Source organism: Rhinopithecus roxellana, chromosome 20, assembly GCF_007565055.1.
Source record: "Rhinopithecus roxellana isolate Shanxi Qingling chromosome 20, ASM756505v1, whole genome shotgun sequence".
Lineage (NCBI taxonomy): Eukaryota > Metazoa > Chordata > Mammalia > Primates > Cercopithecidae > Rhinopithecus > Rhinopithecus roxellana.
In genome coordinates this window covers 5,745,731-5,766,768 of record NC_044568.1, presented here as the reverse complement: position 1 = coordinate 5,766,768, position 21,038 = coordinate 5,745,731, and the positions used below count along the sequence as shown (strand labels likewise).

General features: G+C 54.1%; 1 protein-coding gene across 2 annotated transcripts in view; it reads right to left on the bottom strand.

The window, feature by feature from the left end:
- Positions 1-21,038, bottom strand: part of PPL (periplakin) — a 57,382-nt gene that overhangs the window by 3,808 nt on the left and 32,536 nt on the right. Inside the window, exons 3-21 of one of the 2 annotated variants that reach the window (XM_030925262.1) lie at positions 17,802-17,956; positions 16,259-16,379; positions 14,812-14,976; positions 14,678-14,719; positions 13,085-13,246; positions 12,875-12,982; positions 11,547-11,642; positions 9,096-9,218; positions 8,760-8,906; positions 7,962-8,113; positions 7,075-7,172; positions 6,731-6,888; positions 5,512-5,690; positions 5,288-5,426; positions 4,206-4,399; positions 3,659-3,809; positions 2,515-2,598; positions 1,634-1,750; positions 750-842 (exon numbers count right to left, since the gene is read on the bottom strand). In XM_030925262.1, the coding sequence (XP_030781122.1) occupies positions 750-842; positions 1,634-1,750; positions 2,515-2,598; positions 3,659-3,809; positions 4,206-4,399; positions 5,288-5,426; positions 5,512-5,690; positions 6,731-6,888; positions 7,075-7,172; positions 7,962-8,113; positions 8,760-8,906; positions 9,096-9,218; positions 11,547-11,642; positions 12,875-12,982; positions 13,085-13,246; positions 14,678-14,719; positions 14,812-14,976; positions 16,259-16,379; positions 17,802-17,956 (2,484 nt within the window). The remainder of the gene's footprint in view (positions 1-749; positions 843-1,633; positions 1,751-2,514; positions 2,599-3,658; positions 3,810-4,205; positions 4,400-5,287; positions 5,427-5,511; positions 5,691-6,730; positions 6,889-7,074; positions 7,173-7,961; positions 8,114-8,759; positions 8,907-9,095; positions 9,219-11,546; positions 11,643-12,874; positions 12,983-13,084; positions 13,247-14,677; positions 14,720-14,811; positions 14,977-16,258; positions 16,380-17,801; positions 17,957-21,038) is intronic. The other variant, XM_010353878.2, reaches the window with a different exon arrangement.

Sequence of the window (21,038 nt, the reverse complement as noted above, 5' to 3'; positions counted from 1 at the left end):
CCTGCACAAATGGTACTCTTGCTGTGTGCCCTGCCGCTGACTGCACTGACAGAGCTCGTTCCAGCTCTGCACAGAGAGTACTGCTTCAGGATTTACCAGCAGCATAGTTTCCACTCTCTGGACAGACCGCAGTTTAGCCCATTGCTAATGAAGAGTGAACTGCTTCCAGTGTCTTGCTATTACAAACAATGCTGTCATAAATATCATGGACTTCAGAAAATAACATTCATTTTCTTTGCTTTTTTTTTTTTTAAGACAGAGTCTCGCTCTGTTGCCCAGCTGGAGTGCAGTGGCACGATCTTGGCTCCCTGCAACCTCCACCTTCTGGGTTCAAGCAATTCTCCTGCCTCAGTCTCCTGAGTAGCTGGGATTACAGGCATGCGCCACGATGCCCAGCTAATTTTTGTATTTTTAGTAGAGAAAGCATTTCACCATGTTGGCCAGGCTGGTCTCCAACTCCTGACCTCAGGTGATCCGCCCGCCTCGGCCTCCCAGAGTGCTGGGATTACAAGCGTGAGCCACCATGTCTAGCTGAAAATAGCATTCACTTTCAGCAGATGTTTATTGAGTTGAATAAGTTCTCATGTCAGTAGAAGCATTGGATCGGGCCAGTCTTTGCACTGGTCCTGCCCAGAAACATTAGCAAGGGGACACTCCCATCAATTCACAGACCATTTCTCTGAGACAGAGTCTGTATTTGTCACCTGTTAGCACAGCTTGAAGTAGGATTTCTTACTAAGATCAGTTACCTGTCTCAGGAGATTCAGAGCAAACTCCAGATTCTGCAGCCTCTGTCTGTTGATGGCGTAAACTTCAGTGAACTTGGCGGCAAGTGCTGCTTCCTGCAGAGAAGAGGTTTAGGAGAGCGGTCAACAAACAGGTGTCAACAGGGTAAGCAACAGAGAGCTAGAGAGCGTGGGCGTGGTTCTTGAGAAGTATGGAATTTGGGGGTAGAGGCATAGCTCTTGCTATAGTCTCAGTGGTGGAGAAAAAACTGGATCTCGAGGCAGAAGATCCAGACCAGGGTCTTTACTGACTTTGAGCACCAGTGTTCTTTCTTGTGTGTGCAAGAGACTAATATCAGCCCTCCACTCTACTTACTGAGCAAAAGAGGAACTTCCCAGATCCATGGCTTTGACCCTGACACTTCTGTTCAGCTGTGTTTTCAAAAGTTTTTATTTTTTAAAGACAGAATCTCTCACTCAGACTGAAGTGCAGTGGTGTGATTGCAGCTCACTACAGCCTTGAACTCCTGGGCTCAAGTGATCCTCCTCAGCCTCCCAAGCAGCTGCAGGTGTGCACCACCACGCTTGGCTAATTTTTTTGTAGATGGGGGGGTCCTGCTTTGTTGCCTAGGCTGGTCTCAAACTCCTGGGCTCAAGCAGTTCTGCCACCTTGGCCTCCCAAAGTGCTAGGATTACAGGCGCGAGCCACCGCGCCCAGCCTTGCTCTTTCTAGGCATATCGATGTCCTCATCTTCTCTTACCAAACCTGTTTGCACGCAGGAGGGCTCTCAGTGACTTCCCTGTTGTGTGTGCATCTCTGAGGCCAGCGCGTGACACCATGCTCCCTGGGGAGCAGGGCAGCTTGGCCTCCACCTCAGTCCCGAGGCCGCCCAGCCCACAGAACTCACCTCTTCCTTCACTTTGGTGGCGGGAGATTGGAGCCTGGCTCTCTTGCTCACGTGGCTGCTCCTTCCATTCTCCAAGTCGAGAAGAGACCTTAGTTTTTCCGCTTCTAACTCATAGTCCTGCATGAGTGAGAGACATGGCAGAGGGTAGATTAAAACAGGTGAGAAGAGACAGACATGTTCCTGTACCCGTTCCGGCTGACCCAGACCCGCCCTGTGCCATGTGCTGGTTTTATAATCTGCATGGGTCTTCCTCACAGCTGCACCCTGTAGTGATTGCCAGGAGGTTTTGAGAATTACCAATACCTCAGCAGTACGTAGCTCCATCACTCAGTAACATATAAGACAAGAAAAAGCACCCCCCGAATTCCCCTCCCGACCTTCCTACATGCCTAGAGATTTTCACCTGCTGCTGCTGCTTTTAACATTGTACCATCACCCTGTCTCACCTTGCCACCACCTCTTCTCATGTTTACCAGCTTGCAGACTTCATAATCCAGCAAGTGGATGTGTGCTGCTTCATGCAGCTTTCTCCTTCCACTGCACACCGGTCCTTTCCAGCTTACTAGTTTTGCTATTGTAATTAGTGCTGTTGCAACAATTTTATCCTGCTTTTTTTTTTTTTTTTTGTATTTTTTCCTTAAGGATAAATTCCCCCAAAGAGTTGACTCCTTCAGAGTATAAAACCCTTTTATGGCATTCCATGTCTAGTACCATTCTATTTTCCCAAAAGCCTGTGCCAGTTTGCACAGCAGCCAGCAGTGCCGCCGGATGGCCAGCTCCACCCACATGTGCCAAGGCTGGTGCTTGCTGCTTCTCTGACCAGGGGACGGAGGAGCGAGGCCCCTGCTGTTTGTGCTTCGGGCAGAAGTTTCCCGGCTCACCTTTACAGCTTGCTGGTACCGCTGGGAGTTGGCACAGATCTTCTGTACTTCCTGCTCCCTACTTGCTATCTCATCTAGCAGGTTCTGTAAGACACAGTTTAAAAATCAAAACGAACCGGAAAAAAAAATGTTTAAAAGCAAACATGGATGAAGTAGCTGGAAATCTCAGAATCTGAATTTATTCCTCTCTAGCACAAAGTATGATGGCTCCCTGGTATATACATTGTTGTTCATTGCAAAAGGCAGTTTTTTTTTTTTTTTTGAGACAGAGTCTCACTGCATTGCCCAGGCTGGAGTGCAGTGGTGCAGTCTCCTGGGTTCAAGCAGTTCTGCCTCAGCCTCCCGAGTAGCTGGGACTACAGGCTCCTGCCACCATACCCAGCTAGTTTTTTTGTATTTTTAGTAGAGATGGGGTTTCACTATGTTGCCAGGCTGGTCTTGAACTCCTGACCTCGTGATCTGCCTGCCTCGGCCTCCCAAAAGGTTGGCATTACAGGTGTGAGCCACTGCACCTAGCCATAAAAGGCAGTTCTAAGGCTCTGTGAAGGGCCAAGATCATTATCTCTGGTAGGAAACAAATGTTAACTGATGGTTTGGACCACCAGACACTGTTCTGCTCTCTGACTTAGATTATCTCATTTAATCTTCAAGTGATGCCAGAAGGTAAGGATCGTGACCTCCAGCTTATGAGTGAGGAAAGTAAAGTTTCCAAAGTGGGGATGTGGCTGATGGGGTGGACCTGGGAGTTGCATCTCAGCCTTTGGCTTCCCACGTTCTTCCCTCACCCCAAGGCACTGTGTTGGGCCTAGGGGAGGCCGGAGTTCCAACTTTGGAAATGAGATTTTCCCCACAAAGGCGGCTCCTCATTCTGTAGCTGCTCACTCAGATAGCCAGTCCACGCCAGACGTCCACTGTGCACCAGGCACTGAGCTGGGAGAGGTGAGCGGCATACTCGGTTCTTGTTCTCAGAGGGTTGGGGGTTGGGTGTTGGGAGCCTGAGAGCTGAGGCCCAGGGAGGACACAGCTGTGGCAAGCCTCTGCCCTGCTCCACCTCCCAAAAGCTTGGCTCCCCAGCAAGGGGCTTGCTGACCTCTGACCCTCCCTCGCCAGTGTGTGCCTGGAGCTGCAGAAGCGGCCGTCTCACCTTCTGGTTCTTCAGCTTAGTCTCCATCTGGCTGAGGCTGTCTGTCTCCTGAGGCTCATAACTGGGGATGCTGGCTAGGAACAGCAGCACGTGGTCACGGCCGTGGTGGAAGTCCTCGTAGGCCGCCTTGGCACTCTGTAGGCTCTGCACCCTGCCAAGGCAAAGCATTCAGGCCTTGGCCACAGCAAGCAGATGCCTTACAGGGCCCTCATTTTTTTAAAAAAAGTGGGAAACAATCAAATGTAACTTAACTAGAAATACCCCAATCATCTCCCACACAGGGTGGGTGGTAATTAGGGAATGTCAGGTGGGAATGTGGAGAACCAGGTGAGTCCACATTACATTGACTTGCAGAGATGCCCATTGTGGATTACAGGACCCAGGTAATCATGACTCAAAGGAGAGCCCACAGGGCTGTCAGAGAATCTGATGAACTCACCAAAAAGAAAAACAGCACCATCTGTGGGACATGGCTACAGCATTGTTTAGAGGGAGTTAGATCGCATTCTCAGAAAACAAGAATGACCACCACCCCCTGCACCCTCACCTGCGCTCCACCTGCTGGCACAGGTTGTCGAAACGCTGGCCCAGCTTGTGCACCTCGGCCTCCTGGCGCTCCAGGTCCGGGCAGTGCTCCTGGAAGCGGCTGGCCAGTGTGCTCGAGCACTGCTTGGCTGCCTGCAAGTTCTGCGCCACCTCGCCCAGGAGGGACTTCTGGGCCTGTAACTCAGAGGCCATGGCCTGGCCGGGCAGAGGAGGAGACAGTGGTGCTATGGCCAGAGCTTCTAGAGCCAGGCGATGATACCCCCCACAGCCCCCGGGCCACTGGCTGTAGGAGGGTGGTCAAGGCCACAAGGAGGAGGGACCAGAGCCTTGCTCTGTCCATCTCAAACCTGGGTCACTTCTGCCATCTTCTGTTTTATTACAATGAACAAACCCCTGAAAAACTAACTACTAAAAACACTGCAGCAGGCAGCTCGGGCCCCGCACTAGAACAGCCTGCCACTGGCCGTGAGGCCTTGGCAAAAGCAGGTCGTGAGATGGGAGTGTGAATAAGGGGCCTCGGGTCACAGACTTGAATGTTTCCTGCGCTCAGGCAGGCAATGCGGGAAGGGGGCCCATGGCAACTGCGAGGGGAAAGCAGGCCGAGGAGGCAGCTGCTCCTCTGCCCAGTGACTTGCCCTGTGGATTGCAGCCCAGGATGCCAGCTCTGCTCAGCAAGAGATACTGGGAACGTGGATTGTTAGGTGTTTTTTTTTTTTTTCTTTTTTTTTAAGAGATGGGGCTTGCAACATTGTCCACGCTGGACCTAAACTCCGGGGCTCAAGCAAGCCCACCCCACCCTCCTGAATGGCTGGTGTTACAGGCATGTGCCACTGCACCGTCTATTGCAGATATTTGATCTTAAAATGCTGGCATCTGAAATCCCATAGGTCACACAGATCCCGTGAATAGCTCGGATTTGTGCTGCGGGCCTCCATTTGCAGTTCCCAGCTGGGCACACTGGGCATTCCAAACCCAGGGAGACGGGATGCTGGTGTCCTCGTCTGTCTGGATGGGGTGGGTGGATGGGCCCGATGCCCTCACCTGCTCAGAGAAGGACTCCCGGGACTCGGGCCCCAGACTCACCGCCAGCTCTTGCCCCTTGCTGTCCAGGATGCAGCTACTCTCGGGCACTGTGTCATCCTGATTCAGATGGTTCTCGTGTGTGGCCAGCAACTCCCAGCCCTGCTGCAGGCTCTTCTCCAGGCGGTTGGCCATGTCAACCCTGAGAACACCAGTCAGGCGTCAGGGGATACCCACCTGGTCCCCTGACCCCACCCCAACTTCCATGTTGCCTGTCTGCCACCCACTTTTCCTGGGCCAAGTCCAGCAGCTGCACCAGGCGCTCGTATTTCCGGTTGGTGTCCTCCACCCGAGTCCTCAGCAGGGGTGTAGTGCCACTGCCTGGGAGGGCCTGGATGAAGGCTTCGCCCTCAGCCGCGCTCCGAGTCTTCTCAGGCTCAATCCGCAGTAGCTCATTGGTGATGTTCTGTGGGGACCAGGGCCCCTCAGTTTTGGACACAGCCGGGCAGCCCCTTCCCCCGAGGATGTGGCCAGGGTGGGCACACATTCCCACATCAGGGACAGTGGAAGCAGCTGGAAAGGCCTGGCACACTCTGGGGCTCTGATGCAGCGTCTGGACGCCAGCCTGAGGGCTGCATTTTTCACGAGCATCCCAGGGAACTGCTGAGGTGGACGGTGGACTAGTGCCACCAAAAGCACCCAGGCAGCTGCCAGGCCTGTGCTGTTCTAAGCACTGCACGTCAACGCTTCTGTTTAATAATCTTTGCAGCAACCCTGGGAGGTGAGTACAACGACTCCACCCAGTCACGGGTGGGGGCGTGACGACTCCCAGCAACTTAGGAAGGGACTTGTGGGGTCAGGTTACACCCGAGACCCACATCCTCTCACCCTGACTCAGCCCTCACTGTGAGGCCCCATCAGGGACTAGGGCACTTCTCCGATCCCAGATCCCCCTCTGTAAAATTGGAGTGCTACTCCCTGCCTCAGAGGGCTGCCTTGAGGATGTGGGAGACTGTGTAGGAAAGGAGGTGGGTGGTGGTGGCCCTGCCACGTTGCCCCCGGCATCAGCTCACCCTGTCCTCGCCACCACCCTGCGAGCGGGGCCAACCCATCCTACTGAAGAGGCCTGGGGTTTAGCTAACGTGTCTGCAGTCAAATCAGCCAGTGACCCAATCCTGTGGAATTCCACAGCCCATGTGCCGTGCCAGGCGTCAGATCAACAAGCCATGCAGGGACAGTGCAAGCCTTGGCTCTTTCTCCTGGGGATGTGTCTGGAAAGAGCCTGGCGGCGTGGTCCTTGGTCTGGAAACTGGGGAGGTGATGAGAGCAGCCCTGCCACCTCCACGACTCGGGACCCGGTTACATGCAGCAGGCTGTCCCTGTCAGACACCTGCAGTGAATGTCCCAAGACCCCATGGGGAAAAGACCTTGAATAGGGGCCCCAGGGAGCCAGGGGGCCAGTGCAGGGCTCCCCAGGCCCCGCCTGTGCTCCTGACCCACAGGTACCTTGAGGTCTTTGGCCCGCTCAGCACTGTCCTGCACAGCCCGGCCTTGCTCCAGCGGTGGCCGCAGGATCCCTGTGATGGCCTTCTCCTGCCGGTCCAGGTCTCTGGCCACCTTGTCCAAGCCAGCCAGCAGCTGCCGCCCTTGTAGGTCAGAGGCATCTGTGGAGGGAGGGAGGACCCAGGCAGGTGTGACAATGGGCCAGGGGTGTGAGGCCGAGGGAGGGACCTAGGCAGCCAGCCCCCCACCTACTGCCAGGCCCTTGCCATCTCATCCACAGCATATACCCTGGGTCCAGCCCCTCCCCGGCACCCCCAGAGCCTCAGGCGAGTGGCCCTGGCACCCACCTCCGGGGTTCTCGGTCTTCAGCACCTCATACCGCTGCTGTAGCGTGCGTTTGCTCCCGGCTGCCTTCTGCTGCACGCTCCGGTACTGGCTGCCCAGGCTGTGAGGACAGAAATGAGCTGGGAACCTGGGCAGCCCACCACCCCCTGCACCCACAGAGACATGACAGCAGACTGGCTGGGCAGACACCCCAGAGGAGCCTGACAGCTCCTTAGATGCAGACAGTGAGTGCGCACTGCCGTGCTGGCCTTTGTGTGCTCCTGGGCTCAGAACTATTCCTCCTTCCCCCTTCTTCATAGGAAGTCTTACTACCTAAAATTGTCCAATAATCTCCACCAAGATGTTACCTCTGAGGGAGCATACACAGTAGGTGCTCAATAAACACTTGAATGAATAAATGAAGGCATTCCTTGAATCATCCACTCATTCAGCAAGGAGTTCCTGGGCACCAGCTTTCCACCAGGTACTTAACTAGGCCCTGGAGAGAGGAAATTCAAGGAGCCCAACGAGACTGACACGTATGATAGTCAACAAAAAGTGGTGCGTGCAGTGGAAGAAGGTGCCTGGGAGCAAAGAGGCAGCCTTTGTTCCAGCTGAGTCCACAGTCGAGGGGCTGGGAGCTGCAGGTACAGGGAGCAGTGTGTGTGGGAGCCAGGGGCCCTTAGAAACTGCTCGCTGGACGAAGCCCAGGGCTGGACATTCATGTTCAGCAAGTCAGCCGGCCCACGATCTGCCCCTCTCCTGCATGAACCTCCAAGGGGTACAGATGCAGAGTGTCAGCGACCCCCCGCTCCCCACAGGCTGAGTCCAAATGCCCAGGGCTATGAATGGGGCCTGAGAAACCCTGGGTGGGGCTGGTCCATGTAGACTCCTGCCTTTGCCCTTGTACCTGTCAGCCAGAGCCAGGGCCTCCGGGTCTGTGGGGGGGATCACGAAACAGACAGCCGGAGCAATCAGCTTGTTCCCAGCGCTGTCCATGAGTTCCCAGCTCTCCCCGTTGTTCTTCTGCAGGGTGTAGCTGTAGCCCCGTGAAATCAGGCCCTGGCAAGGGCAGGCCAGACAGTCAGGGTCCCGGGAGGGGCTGAGGGCCTGCGAGCGCGGTAGCCATCTCACCCTGGACTCTTGGACCTGGGGACCCCCGGCTCATCACTTGGACCCTCCCCATAGAGTTGGGAGGGTTATGCAGGAGGAGCACATATGTTGAGGCTGCTGGCCCAGCAACCCACCTTCATTTCCCTTTGGGGAACCGTCCCTCCCAATTCCCAGTCCCTGTGGTCTCATTCTTTCTCCATTCCCAAGCTCCAGATGGACGCATGACTTGGACCTGGGCAATGTATAAACTGGCATTCCCCAGCCACAGTCATTGGTACAGGGTGGACACTGGCATTCCCCAGCCACAGTGATTGGTGTAGGGTGGACACGTGACTCAGTGGGCCAATGAGAACCTGGCCGGGGACTTCTGAGGTGGGACTGGGGTTGCTAAGCTGGTGGAACACAAGGCCAGGGCAGCCAAGGTGGGGGCAGCATGGGGGTGCCAGTCGGCCTGCACGAGGTAAAGGGATGGCAGAGTGACACCAACCACGGAGACAGGCACAGGCTCCCAAGAACGTCGCCTGAGGCCCCAGATCCAGCCATGTTACCCCAAAGACTTTGTAGTGAGGTAAACAGAGGAGCTGGCCCCACGCACCTGCTCCCCCTCAAAGTCACAGAGTGCCTCCACGGGGATGGGCTTGAGCGGAGTCTCCCGGCGGTACTTGAGGGGCACCACCTGCTGGCCTCGCTTCTGCAGCCCCCGCACCACGTCTTCATACTTGTCCAGCACCTTCTCCTGGTCCTGAAGAGAACAGGGTCAGGGACCCGGGTGAGACCAACAGGCTTCCCCCTGGTGGGAGGACGCCTAGTAGGGGCTGGAGTCAGCAGGTGGGGTGCTTTTGGGGGGGGGTCTGTCCAGGGCTGAGGGTAGGCATGGTGTAGAGGGGTCCCCCGCCCCCCGGGCCAGCAGGGGTCCTGGGCCATCGCTCACATCCAGCTCCCGTAGCAGCAGCTCAATCTGGTACCGGTCCTTGAAGTCAGGGCCGTATTTCTGGTTCAGGTCCGAGTCCACCTTGTGCAGCAGCTCCTGAGCGTCCTTCACGTCTTTGTGAAACTTGGGGAGAAGGTGGCTCTGTCACAGCCAGGAAACCACTAGAAGCACCTGGGCTTCTGTCTGAGGCTTCAATCTCATCCCTCAGGCGGGGCTGGGCCTCAGGTTCACCTGGAGTCCAGCATGGGACCCTGCACTGAGCCCGAGGCTCCTCTGCGTGGAGACAGCCTCACCCTCCCTGAGCTGGCTCCTTAGGGGCCTCACTGGGAGAAGGCAGGTCCCTTCCCACCCATCCATGAGATGCCACCTCTGTGACATATTTTCTTTGATATACCAGTAAGTCTTGAGGTATCTTTGATTCAGTTCCTCTCTCTGTACTAGGAACACCCAGACTTACTACTATAGCTTGTTTCTAGGTTTTGATAATAGCCTCCCCTTTTTGTTCTCGAAAATTATCTTGCCCGTTCTTCAGTCTATCAACTCTTGGGTCACTGTCACCTATCCCCTGGGCTGAGCACCTGGGCTGCAGCCATGAACAGGACCTGAAGCCCCCACCGTGCAGCTCAGGGAATGAGGAGTGACACAGCGTCGCCCACATCTAGCTTTCCCTAGACATCTCAATCCTAAGAATTACCCGCAGCTTCTTAAGAACTCTCATTCCTCTGGAAACAGACAAGTGTCCAGCCACAGATGAGTGGATAAACACAGTGGTCTAGCCATACAGTGGGATATGATTCAGCCATAAAAAGGAGTGAAGCACTGAAAATGCTACAACACGGATGAACCCGGAAAACATGCTCAGTGAGAGAAGCCAGACACAAAAGGCCAGAGACTGCATGATCCCACTGATTCTTCATATTCGTTCTAGATGTGACACATCTGGAACAGGCAAGTCCATAGAGACAGCAAGAAGACCAAAGGTGACCTGGGGCTGGGGGAGCAGTAATGGAAGACTTACTGCCTAATGAGTACAGGGTTTTTTGGTTTTGTTTTGTTTTTTGCTTTTTTTTTTTTTTTTGAGGCAGAGTCTCGCTCTGTTGCCCAGGCTGGAGTACAATGGCACGATCTCAGCTCACTGCAACCTCTGCCTCCTGGGTTCAAGCAATTCTCCTGCCTCAGCTTCCCATCTGGGATTACAGGTATGGGCCACTATGCCTGGCTAACTTTTGTATTTTTAGTAGAGATGGGGTTTCATCATGTTGGCCAGGGTGGTCTCGAACTCCTGACCTCAGGTGATCCACTCGCCTCAGCTTTCCAAAGTGCTGGAATTACAGGCGTGAGCCACCGTGCCTGGCCAGGGTACAGGGTTTCTGTTTGGGGTGATGGAAAGTTTTGCAAGTAGATGGTGGTGATGGTTGCATAATATTGTGAATGCAGTGAATGCCACTGAATTGTACACTTAAAAATGGCAAACTGGCCAGATGCGATGGCTCACGCCTGTAATCCAGCCAGAGCCAGGGCCTCAGGGTACGCTTTGGGAGGCCGAGGCAGGCGAATCACCTGAGGTCAGGAGTTCGAGACCAGCTTGACCAACATGGTGAAACCCCGCCTTTACTGAAAATACAAAAATTAGCTGGGTGTGTTGATGTACACTTGTAATCCCAGCTGTTCAGGAGGCTGAGGCAGGAGAATCGCTGGAACCCAGGACGCGGAGGTTGCAGTGAGCCGAGATCACACCATTGCACTCCAGCCTGGGTGACAGGGTGAGACTCTCTCTCAAAAGCAAAAACAAAAACAAAACAAAACAAAACAAAAAACAAATTTTGTTTTATGTATCTGCATGCATATTATAGATTTTACCAAGATTATAAACCCCACACATTCACCCTAGACCCCATGTGACCTGGGGAATCAGACTCTGGCCCTGGTCCCCAGGGAGGATGGACAGGGGCTGGCAAGCTTGGGACATGTCTGCACACGCCATCAGAAGCATGGGTGTTGGCCGGGCGCGGTGGCTCAAGCCTGTAATCCTAGCACTTTGGGAGGCCGAGATGGGCAGATCACGAGGTCAGGAGATCGAGACCATCCTGGCTAACACGGTGAAACCCCGTCTCTACTAAAAAATACAAAAAAAACTAGCCGGGTGACGTGGCGGGCGCCTGCAGTCCCAGCTACTTGGGAGGCTGAGGCAGGAGAATGGCTTAAACCCAGGAGGCGGGGCTTGCAGTGAGCTGAGATCCGGCCATTGCACTCCAGCCTGGGCGGCAGAGCTAGACTCCGTCTCAAAAAAAAAAAAAAAAAAAGAAGCATGGGTGCTGCAGGCCTGGGATGGCAGCCCCGCAAGGCTCCTGGACCAAGCAGCACGAGGCCACACATGAGCCAAGCAGGCACTGAGCGCTCTCAGAGAGTAGCACCACTGGTGCTGGGGGGACTCCCAGGAGAGGTAGGTACCTGGTGGTAGTCCTCCATGTACTTGAGGTGACTCTCCTCGCAGATGAGCAGGTTCAGGTATTCCTTCCAGTCTGCGTGCACAGCCTCCATGTGTGCCTGCCAGAAGAAGGAGCTGGTCACCATTGGGCAGGTACTGCAGACACCAAGGGAGGGACCACTGGGATATTGGGCTAGGGCACGGTGGGGGAGGGAGGCATCTGGCATCTCTCTGCATGTGGCTACCACAGAGGTAGCCAACTTCTGCTCAGAGGTGGGAGGAGGAGAGAGGGGTCACGTCAGGGAGCCAAACAGGGATGCCACATATGGATGCCCAGGCTGTGCGGTGCACAAGGGGCAAGTGGGGGCTGTGTGTGCCTAAAGTGGTGCCTTCAGCAAATCTGCACAAAGGCACTGTCATGGACCAAACAGTGTCCACCAAATCCATGACCCTAGCCAGGCGTGGTGGCTCATGCCTGTAATCGCAGCAGTTTGGGAGGCCAAGGCGGGTGGATCACCTGAGGTCAGGAGTTCGAGACTAGCCTGGCCCACATGATGAGGCCCCGTCTCTACTAAAAATACAATAATTTGCTGGGTGTGGTGGCGTGCGCCTGTAGTCCCAGCTACTCAGGAGGCTGAGGCAGGAGAATCGCTTGAACCTGGGAGGCAGAGGTTGCAGTGAGCCAAGATTGCACCACTGCACTCCAGCCTGGGCGACAACAGCAAAACTCCATCTCAGGTGGGGTTGGCGGGGGCATTGTGGGGGATGGGAAGAATGCGACCTTATTTGGGAATAGGATCTTTGCAGATGTCATTAGTTAAGGATCCTGAAATTAGGGTGAACCCTAAATCCATTGACTGGCATCCTTATAAGAAGAGAGGACACAGAGAGACATGGGGAGAGAAGGCCATGTGAAGATGGAGGAAGGGACTGAAATGATACAGCCACAAGCCAAGGGCTGCTGGCAACCCCCAGAAGCTGGAAGAGCAAGGAAGGTACATGTCCTGGAGCTTCCAGAGGGAATGAAGCCCTAAGACACCTTGATTTCACACTTACAGCCCACAGACCTCTGAGAGAATGAATTTCTGTTGTTTAAAGCCACTGAGTTTGTTTTCACTTGTTGCAGCAACTCTAGGAAACTGATACCCCACAGGGCCTTCAGAAGTCCAGGGGCTTAGGGCAGAGGTGCCAATGGATCAGAGTCAGACACAGCAAGACAGAGACAGACAGACACAAGATGCAGCTTGCAGGACCCCCAGCTCCGGGGTCTGCCTGAGCTCCAGGCAACCCACAGGCAGAGGCCAACCAGAAGCCACCCTGGAGGAAGTGTCTGGTCTTGGGGTACACACACCTCAATGGAGTTCCTCCCGGGGTGCTCGGCTGCCAGCAGCTGGTCACCCTCGCTGTGCAGTTTGTTGATTCTCTCCTCTTTGGCCTCCAGGTTCCGGTTGATGAAATTCTGCAGTGAGGGGCAGTGGAGGGGCCTCAGTGCCCGGCCTGACGGGCCTGTGCTCCCTCCAGGGCTGCCTCCTCCCTGATGCCCCAAGCCCCCAGCGCCCACCTCGTACTGGCGCCGGCGGCTGGGATAGTCGAGGTTGCGGTCACTCCAGTCATACTGCATGCGGCCCTTGGCCTGCTGATCTAGCCAGTACAGCTCGTTGGTGCAGCGCTGCATGTAGTCCTGCAGTGAACTCAGGTGCTGCTGCCGGGCCTGTGATGCTGCCTGAAGGGGCCGGGGCAAGGACAGGGCTGCGTCCTCAGCCCACTGCCACTGTTCGCTTCCTTCCCCACCTCCTGCAGGGCCCAGCTATGGCCGGCCTGAGGACAAGCCCAGCTTAGCCACTTCCAGGCCAGGCCGCCTTAGACAAATCACCTGACCCCCTGAAATTCATTCATTCGTTCAGCAAATGTTGATTGAGCATCTCCTACGCGCTGGACACGGCTCCAGGCACTGGGGATACAGCAGTGAACGACACTGCCAGCAGACACCCTTGCGGAACTGACACTTTTGTGAAGACTTAGTTTGCCCATCTGTAAATGGGGATGATGAAAGTCCTGACCTCACAGTGCACAGAGACTGGCATATAGTTAGTTGGTGCTCAACAAATATCAGTAACTATAGCTTCTACTTTGATCTTTATCACAATTGTCTTACAGAGGGCTGGAAGGAAAGCACCACTTTAGGTCTGAGAAGCGGGGGTGCAAGGGAAAGGAGGGATGTTTGCATTTTGGTACATGGGGCCCTCCGGGACCCAGCACTGCGCTATGAAATTCTGCAACATTGACTCATTTCATCCTCAAACCGACCCTGTGAGACAGGAACAGGTAGGAACTCCATTTCACAGATGAGGAAACTGAGGCTCCCAGAGGCTAAGTAACTCGCTCAAGGTGGCACCACTAACACTAAGGAGCAGAGGCAGCATGGCTCCTTACAGCGACACAGTGCGCCTCTGTGTTCTCTGAGATGTCTGAAACATCAGCAACAAGAAAGTATTTGCATAACACTCATGCAATTTTTAAAACAATGCATCCTTCAAAGGTTTGGGAAGGAAAATGGAAAGCTTTTGTATAGAAAGCAAGTGGCATCCTACTTGGCACACAGCAGATACTTAATAAAGAAATAAGCAGGACAGGCTGTACCCTTGGGGTCTATTAGGCTTTTCCCTGAGCAACCAGGGTAAACCTGGCAGTCGCTCAGGAGGAGGCTGGCGCACGTCTCTTCCCACCTCAACCCCTCTCCTGATTGAAACGTTTACTGCACGCCTTTTTTTAAAAGACAGGGTTTTGCTCTGTTTCCCAGGCTGGAGTGGAGTGGCATGATCTCAGCTCATTGTAGCCTCCCCCTCCTGGACTCAAACGATCCTCCCACTTCAGCCTCCCAAGTAGCTGGGACCACAGCATGCCACCAAGCCCCACTAACTGTTACATAATTTTGTAGAGCTGGAGTCTCACTATGTTGCCCAGGTTGGTCTCAAAGTCCTGGGCTCAAGTGATCCTCCTGCTTCTGCCTCCCAAAGAGCTAGGATGATAGGCCCAAGCCACCATGCCCAGCTGCCTGTGTCATTTTTAAAAGAATACATCCTTGTCCCCCCCAACTCCAAGCTTCCCATCCTATCCTCTCTCCATGATGCCTTTCCCCCAGGGAGCTCCTCACCAGCAGTTTCTGGTACTTGGCCCGAAGTTCGCTGTTCTCCTCCTGAGGACAGAGCCGAGGGCACGAGTCAGGGCCAGGACGCAGGCGTGGCCCCCTCCATCCCTGGGTCCCCACCACACCAGCACACGCCCCACCTTGACCCCGTCCTTGGCCAGGTGGGGCCCGATGGCCTTGACCTCGTTGTGGAAGATGTTATGCTCCTCTACTTGGTGGTCCACCAGCAGCAGGTCAGTCCCAAAGCCCTGGCTGCTCAGCTTGTCCTGGCCGGGAGGGCACAGAAGCAATAGGGAGAGGGTGGGCTAAGGGCTGGGGATGTGCGGCCACCCCAGGAGCCTCGGGGGTGGGCATGATGGTGCTCTCTTTTTCATGGGGCCCCGCAGAGCCACAGGGAGATGCCGGCCACACCTTCAACCCTGAAGTTCCGTTTGCTGAGCACTGACCCGTATCATCTTTCATCTCACAGAGCCTCAGAGGTCCACATGGTTACTGTTCCATCTCTCAGATGAGGCCACAGAGGCTGAGTGAGGGCAAGTCACCTGCCCAGGGTCATGCCACTAATAGTGGACAAGCTGGCCAGGCATGGTGGCTGATACCTGTCATCCCAGCACTTTGGGAGGCCAAGGGGGGTGGATCACTTGAACCCAGGAATTTGAGCAAAGCCCCATCTCTACAAAAATAGAAAAAATTATCCAGGTGTGGTGGCATGCACCTGTAATCCCAGCTACTTGAGAGGCTCAGGTGGGAGGATCACCTAAGCTTGGAAAGTTGAGGCTGCAGTGAGCGGTGATCATGCCACTGCACTCCAGCCTGGGAGACAGAGTAAGACCTTGTCTCAAAAATAAATAAATAAATAAAAAATAAAATTGGGGAAGCTCAGGAGTTTGAGACAAGCCTGGCCAATGTGGCAAAGCCCTGTCTCTATAAAAATACAAAAAATTAGCCAGGTGTGGTGGCAGTGCACCCGTAATTCCAGCTACTTGGGAGGCTGAGGTGGGAGGATCACCTAAGCCTGGGAAATTGAGGTTGCAGTGAGCCGAGATCATGCCACTGCACTCTAGCCTGGGCGACGGAGTGAGACCTTGTCTCATGAATGAATGAATGAATGAATGAATGAATGAATAAATAAATAAATAAATAAATAAATAAATAAATAAATAAAATTGGGGAACCTGAGGCTCGAACCTGGGACACCTAGCTGCAGTGGCTGCGTGCTTCTCTGTGGCGAGGGCCAGGAAAGGGAGCGACAGGCCAGAAGTCTGGCCCCTCCTGCCCCAGCCTGCCCACAAAACGTTGCCAGGACCCCAACATGCCAGGGCTGGAAAGTGGGACTCAGGAGCAGCAGCGAGGTGTGGCTGATGGGACAGAGTCCGAATCTCCACCGCTCGAGCTGTGTGACCCTGACTTGGCGCTGCACTTTTCTGAGCCTCACTCCTCTCACGGGCACACTGGAAAATCATCAGGACCATGGCTGTCTCCCTGGTAAGACCCGGGATGCCCATTACATGGCGAGGCTCTCCCTGCACATGCATGGCCCCCTCCCCAGCTGAAGCCCTGCAGCCAGCGGCCCAGTCCAGGCCATACCAGCTTCTCCTCCACCAGCGCCGCCCAGTTGACTTGTGGGTCCACTTCCTTTGCCGCCAGGCTGTAGATCTGCTTGTGTTTCCCGCGCAGGTTGGTCACGCGCTCCTTCAGCTGTCGGATACTGATGGGAGAGAGGCTGCCCGCTTAGTGGGGCTGGTTGGCACTGCCTGTACCCCACAAGGGGCCTCCCACCCAAACCCTGGCCTCAGTGTCCGGAAGGACACAGTGACCATGGCCTTTGGTTCCAGACAATTAGGGCATCCTGTCACCCCTCCTCCCACGTTCTTTCTTTCCCTCCCTCCCTCCCTCCCTCCCTCCCTTCCTTCTTTCTTTTCTTTCTTTTCTTTCTTTCTTTCTTTCATCTTTCTTTTTTTTTTGAGACAGAGTCTTGCTCTGTCGCCCAGGCTGGAGTGCAGTGGCACGATCTCAGCTCATGGCAACCTCCACCTCCCGGTTTCAAGCGATTATCCTGCCTCAGCCTCTGGAGTAGCTGGGATGACAGGCATGCGCCACCTCACCTGGTTAATTTTGTATTTTTATTAGAGACAGGGTTTCACCATGTTGGTCAGGCTGGTCTCAAACTCCCGACCTCAGGTGATCCGCCTGCTTCGGCCTCCCAAAGTGCTGGGATTATAGACATGAACCACCGTGCCTGGCCCCACCCACTTTCCATCAACCTTCCTTCCCCCATCAGAGTTTCCTGAGAGCCTGCTATGTGCCCAGAACCATAGAAGGTTCTGGAATAAGCAGGAAGGATCTTGTTTTCTGGAGTCTGCCACCCAGCAGGGCCCACGGGGTGGTGCATGCCATGGCAAGGACAAGTGCCGAGGGTCGTGGGGCACCGAGAGAGCCCTGCCCTTGCTGGGGTGGAGGTGGGGCATGGGACAAGGCAGGAGTCAGGGAGGCTGATCCATCCAGGATAAACTGAACCGGGAGTTGTGAGCCAAGGAAGCCAGGGACAGGGCACCAGGCAGCGGCAGAGCTCGCTCAAAAGCTCACAGGTCAGCCTGGTGGCTCCAGAACAAGGGATATCAACTCCCTGAGCCTCGGTTTCCCCAACTGCAAAACAGGGTCGTCAAGAGGATCATGTGAGGCTGAGTGAGGTGGCTCACACGTATAATCCCAGCACTTTGGGAGGCCGAGGCGGGTGGATCACCTGAGGTCTGGAGTTTGAGACCAGCCTGACCAACATGGAGAAACCCTGTCTCTACTAAAAATACAAAAATTAGCCGGGAGTGGTGGTGCACGCCTGTAATTCCAGCTACTTGGGAGGCTGAGGCAGGAGAATTGCTTGAACCGTGGAGGCAGAGGTTGCGGTGAGCCGAGATTACACCATTGCACTCCAGCCTGGGCAACAAGAGCAAAACTCTGTCTCAAAAAAAAAAAAAAAAAAAGAGGATCGTGTGAAGCCTTTGGCACGTGCCTGGCACCTAGTTAGCCCTTGATGACCCCTGACTCGGGCTCCCAAATGCTGAACAGCACCCCCTGCCCTGGCCCACAGCCCTCAGTGGCTACCCTGGGATAAGAAGCTGAAGGGACCTACTCCTCAGCAATCATGTCCCCCTGTGGGTGCTTCATGTGCTTGGCAATGGCCGCGTCTGCCTCCAGCACATAGAGCAGCTTCTCGGAGTCCAACACCTTCTGCAGGGTCACGTCCCGGTGCTCAGGCTGCCGACCCCCCTGCAGCCGAGCCAGATCCTGTGAGGGCCATAAGAGAGGGACAATGGACAGAAGCCGAGAGCGGGCACAGTGGCAATGGGAAGGGTGGGAGGAAAGGGGTCAGCAAGGTGCTCCCCTTCTTTCCCTTTGAATAACATCTTCTGGGCTTGTCCAGATGGAGCGCGGTCGGTAGTTCCATCTCTTTGCTGCTACGTGGTATTTCTCAGTTCACTTTGCAAAGCATATATTTTCCTTATGCCCCTCCAGCCTGTCCTCCAGCCACCCAGCAAACAGCTCAAGTGCCTACTGTATGCTAGGTGTTGGGACACAGCTGTGAACAGAAGAGACATGGCCTCCCTGCCCAGCACTCACAGCCCAGTCTGCGAGGCCACCAGGAAGGCCAAAGGATGAGCCTCACAGAGGTGACTGCAAGTCCCTCCAAGTCAGTGTTTATGAAAGAAACGCCCCAGAGGCAGAACGAGCAGACCTACTTCAGCTCTGGTGGTCAGGGAAGCCTCTCTGCAGCGGAGACACAAGCTAAGAACAAAGGATGAAAGGGACAGGTGTTCCAGGCACAGGGACAGCCTGTGCAAAGGTCCCGGGGCAGAAGAGAGCGAGCTATGACTGAGCCGTAGTGAAAAGGCCTGCTGTGGATAGGGAGGAAACAGGGCAGGCGGGGAGGGCCAGAGCACAGAACAGCTGCAAGGAGGGATCCCGCACAGCTCCATTTGTGCTTAAAGGCGATGCCTCCACGGGCTCTGCCGAGAGAGGACATCAGCAGCAAGGGTGTGGGCTGGGAGGGCAGGCAGTGATCTATGGCAGCAGCCAGGTGACAGAGAGGTGGCACCAACAAGAAGAAACAGAGCGGGGGGGATATCTGAGAGGGCCCATCGATGGTTGCTGATGAGTACAGGGCTTCTGTTCATGTAGGGAAGAGCAATGAATGGCAGCCGGGACAGTAGGTTTCTAAACACAGCGGGTTAATTCACTGTGTCAGTATCCGAGAAGCCTGCCTGTGAGTCTGCACCATGCCAGGTCCTGGGGATGAATCCCTGAGGCACCCCCAGTCCCACAGGGGAGGCAGTGACATGCCAGTGTGGGGACTAAGTGCAGGTTGGCTGACGCTGGAGCACTCAGAGGCGACCCCCAGTCCCTTCCTCTAGCTGGGTCTCAGCATTCCCATCTCTACAGTGGGCGTAAGGAAAATACCCACTTTGTGAAGTGAACTGAGAAATACCACTTAGTAACAAAGAGCAGGAACTACGGACTGTGCTCCATCTGAACGAGCCTGGAAGACGTTATTCAAAGGGAAAGAAGCCCGGCAGAGTCCACATGGTGTGGGATCCATTGATGTGAAGTGTCCTGAACAGGCAAGTTCAGAGAGACAGAAAGTCTCTGTCTCTTAGTGGTTGCCTGCAGCAGGCCTGGGAAGAGGTATTAACCGTAAATAGGCACAAGAGATCTTGCGCGGGATGAAAATATTCTGAAACTGATTCTTGGGCGTGGCTCCATCCCTTGCTAAAGTTCCTCAAAATCATTAACTTGTACACTGGCAGTGGGAGCATTTTTAAAGTGAAATATGTCTCCATAAAGTTGTTTTAAAAAAAGAAAAAGCCAAAGGAAGAAAAATAAGAAATACACAGGGGCGACGTGGTGCCTGGTATGAAGTAAAGACTTGGCTTCCTCTTGGAGGAAGAAAATGTGTCAAGAGTGTCTTTGCCTGGCTAAGTCTGGAAGGGCTGAAGGGTAAACAGGCCTGGCTCCCCAGGGGATTGGAGGTGAGACTGATGTCTCGAAAAGCCAATGGAGGCCAGGCACAGTGGCTCATACCTGTAATCTTAACACTTTGGGAGGCTGAGGTGGGAGGACTGCTTGAGCCCAAGAGTGCAAGACCAGCCTGGACAATACAGTGAGACCCCATTTCTTAAAAAATATTTTTAAAAGGTAGCTGGGTGTGATGGCATGCACCTATAGTCCTAACTACTCAGGAAGCTGGAGCAGGAGAATCATCTGAGTCCAGGAGTTCAAGGCTGCACTGAGCTAAGACTGCACCACTGCACTCCAGCCTTGGTGACAGAGCAAGACCCTACCTCAAACCAACCAACCAATCCAAAAAGCCACTGGAACCAGGCATCCCCCAACCCTGGGGTAGGCTGGTGTGTGTTAATTACAACAAAACATCAGCTTCTTGACTTGGAGTGGAATTTTATTCACTCCATTATCACCAGCTTCCCTGAGCTGCAGATCAAAGATTAATTTTGCAAAAGGAGGAAGTCCATTAATCATTACCTAATTCGTGAAGGTGCCCAGTGGGAATGCAAGTTCTCTCAAAACACTGGCTGAGAGAGAAAGAGAACATCTAGCTGAAGGAGGCTAGTGTTCAGAAGTTCAAAGTCAGGCAGAACTCATCGATGGTGAGAGAGATCAGCACAGAGTTGACCTCTGAGGGATATCAACTGGGGAGATGGCCAGGGAGCTTTCTAGACAGTGTTATCCATCTTGCCCCAGACAGTGGTTATCTGGGTATCTACTGATGCAAAAATTCACCCAGGTAAAGTCTTTGAATGTAGACACTTCTCTACAGTTTATATAAGTTATTAAAAAAAGTTTTTTTAAGTCACAGGGGCCAGGTGCAGTGGCTCACGCCTATAATCCCAGCATTCTGGGAAGCCCAGGCTAGAGGACTGCTTGAGCTCAGGAGTTGGAGACCAGCCTGAGCAACATAGTGAGACCCTATCTCTAAAACAAAAACAAAAACAAAAATTAGCCAGGCATAGTAGCATGCACCTGTAGTCCCAGCTACTTGGGAGGTTGAGGTGGGAGGATTGCTTGAGCCCAACAGGTTGAGGCTTCAGTGAGTCGTGATTGCACCACTGCACTCCAGCCTGGGTGACAGAGCAAGACCCTGTCTCAATAAAAAAATAAAAATAAAAAATTATAGGCACTGATACATCTAATAAATCTCACACACACAGATGCGTGATAAAACCAGTTCAGCAGACATTATTGGTAGGATCGGGTGGTGGGATATGGGTGTTCACTGTACAGTTTTCTGCCTGTTTAGCATTTGAATAAACGTGTGATGCAGCGTATGATTCTGTTTCTATGAAATATCCAGAAT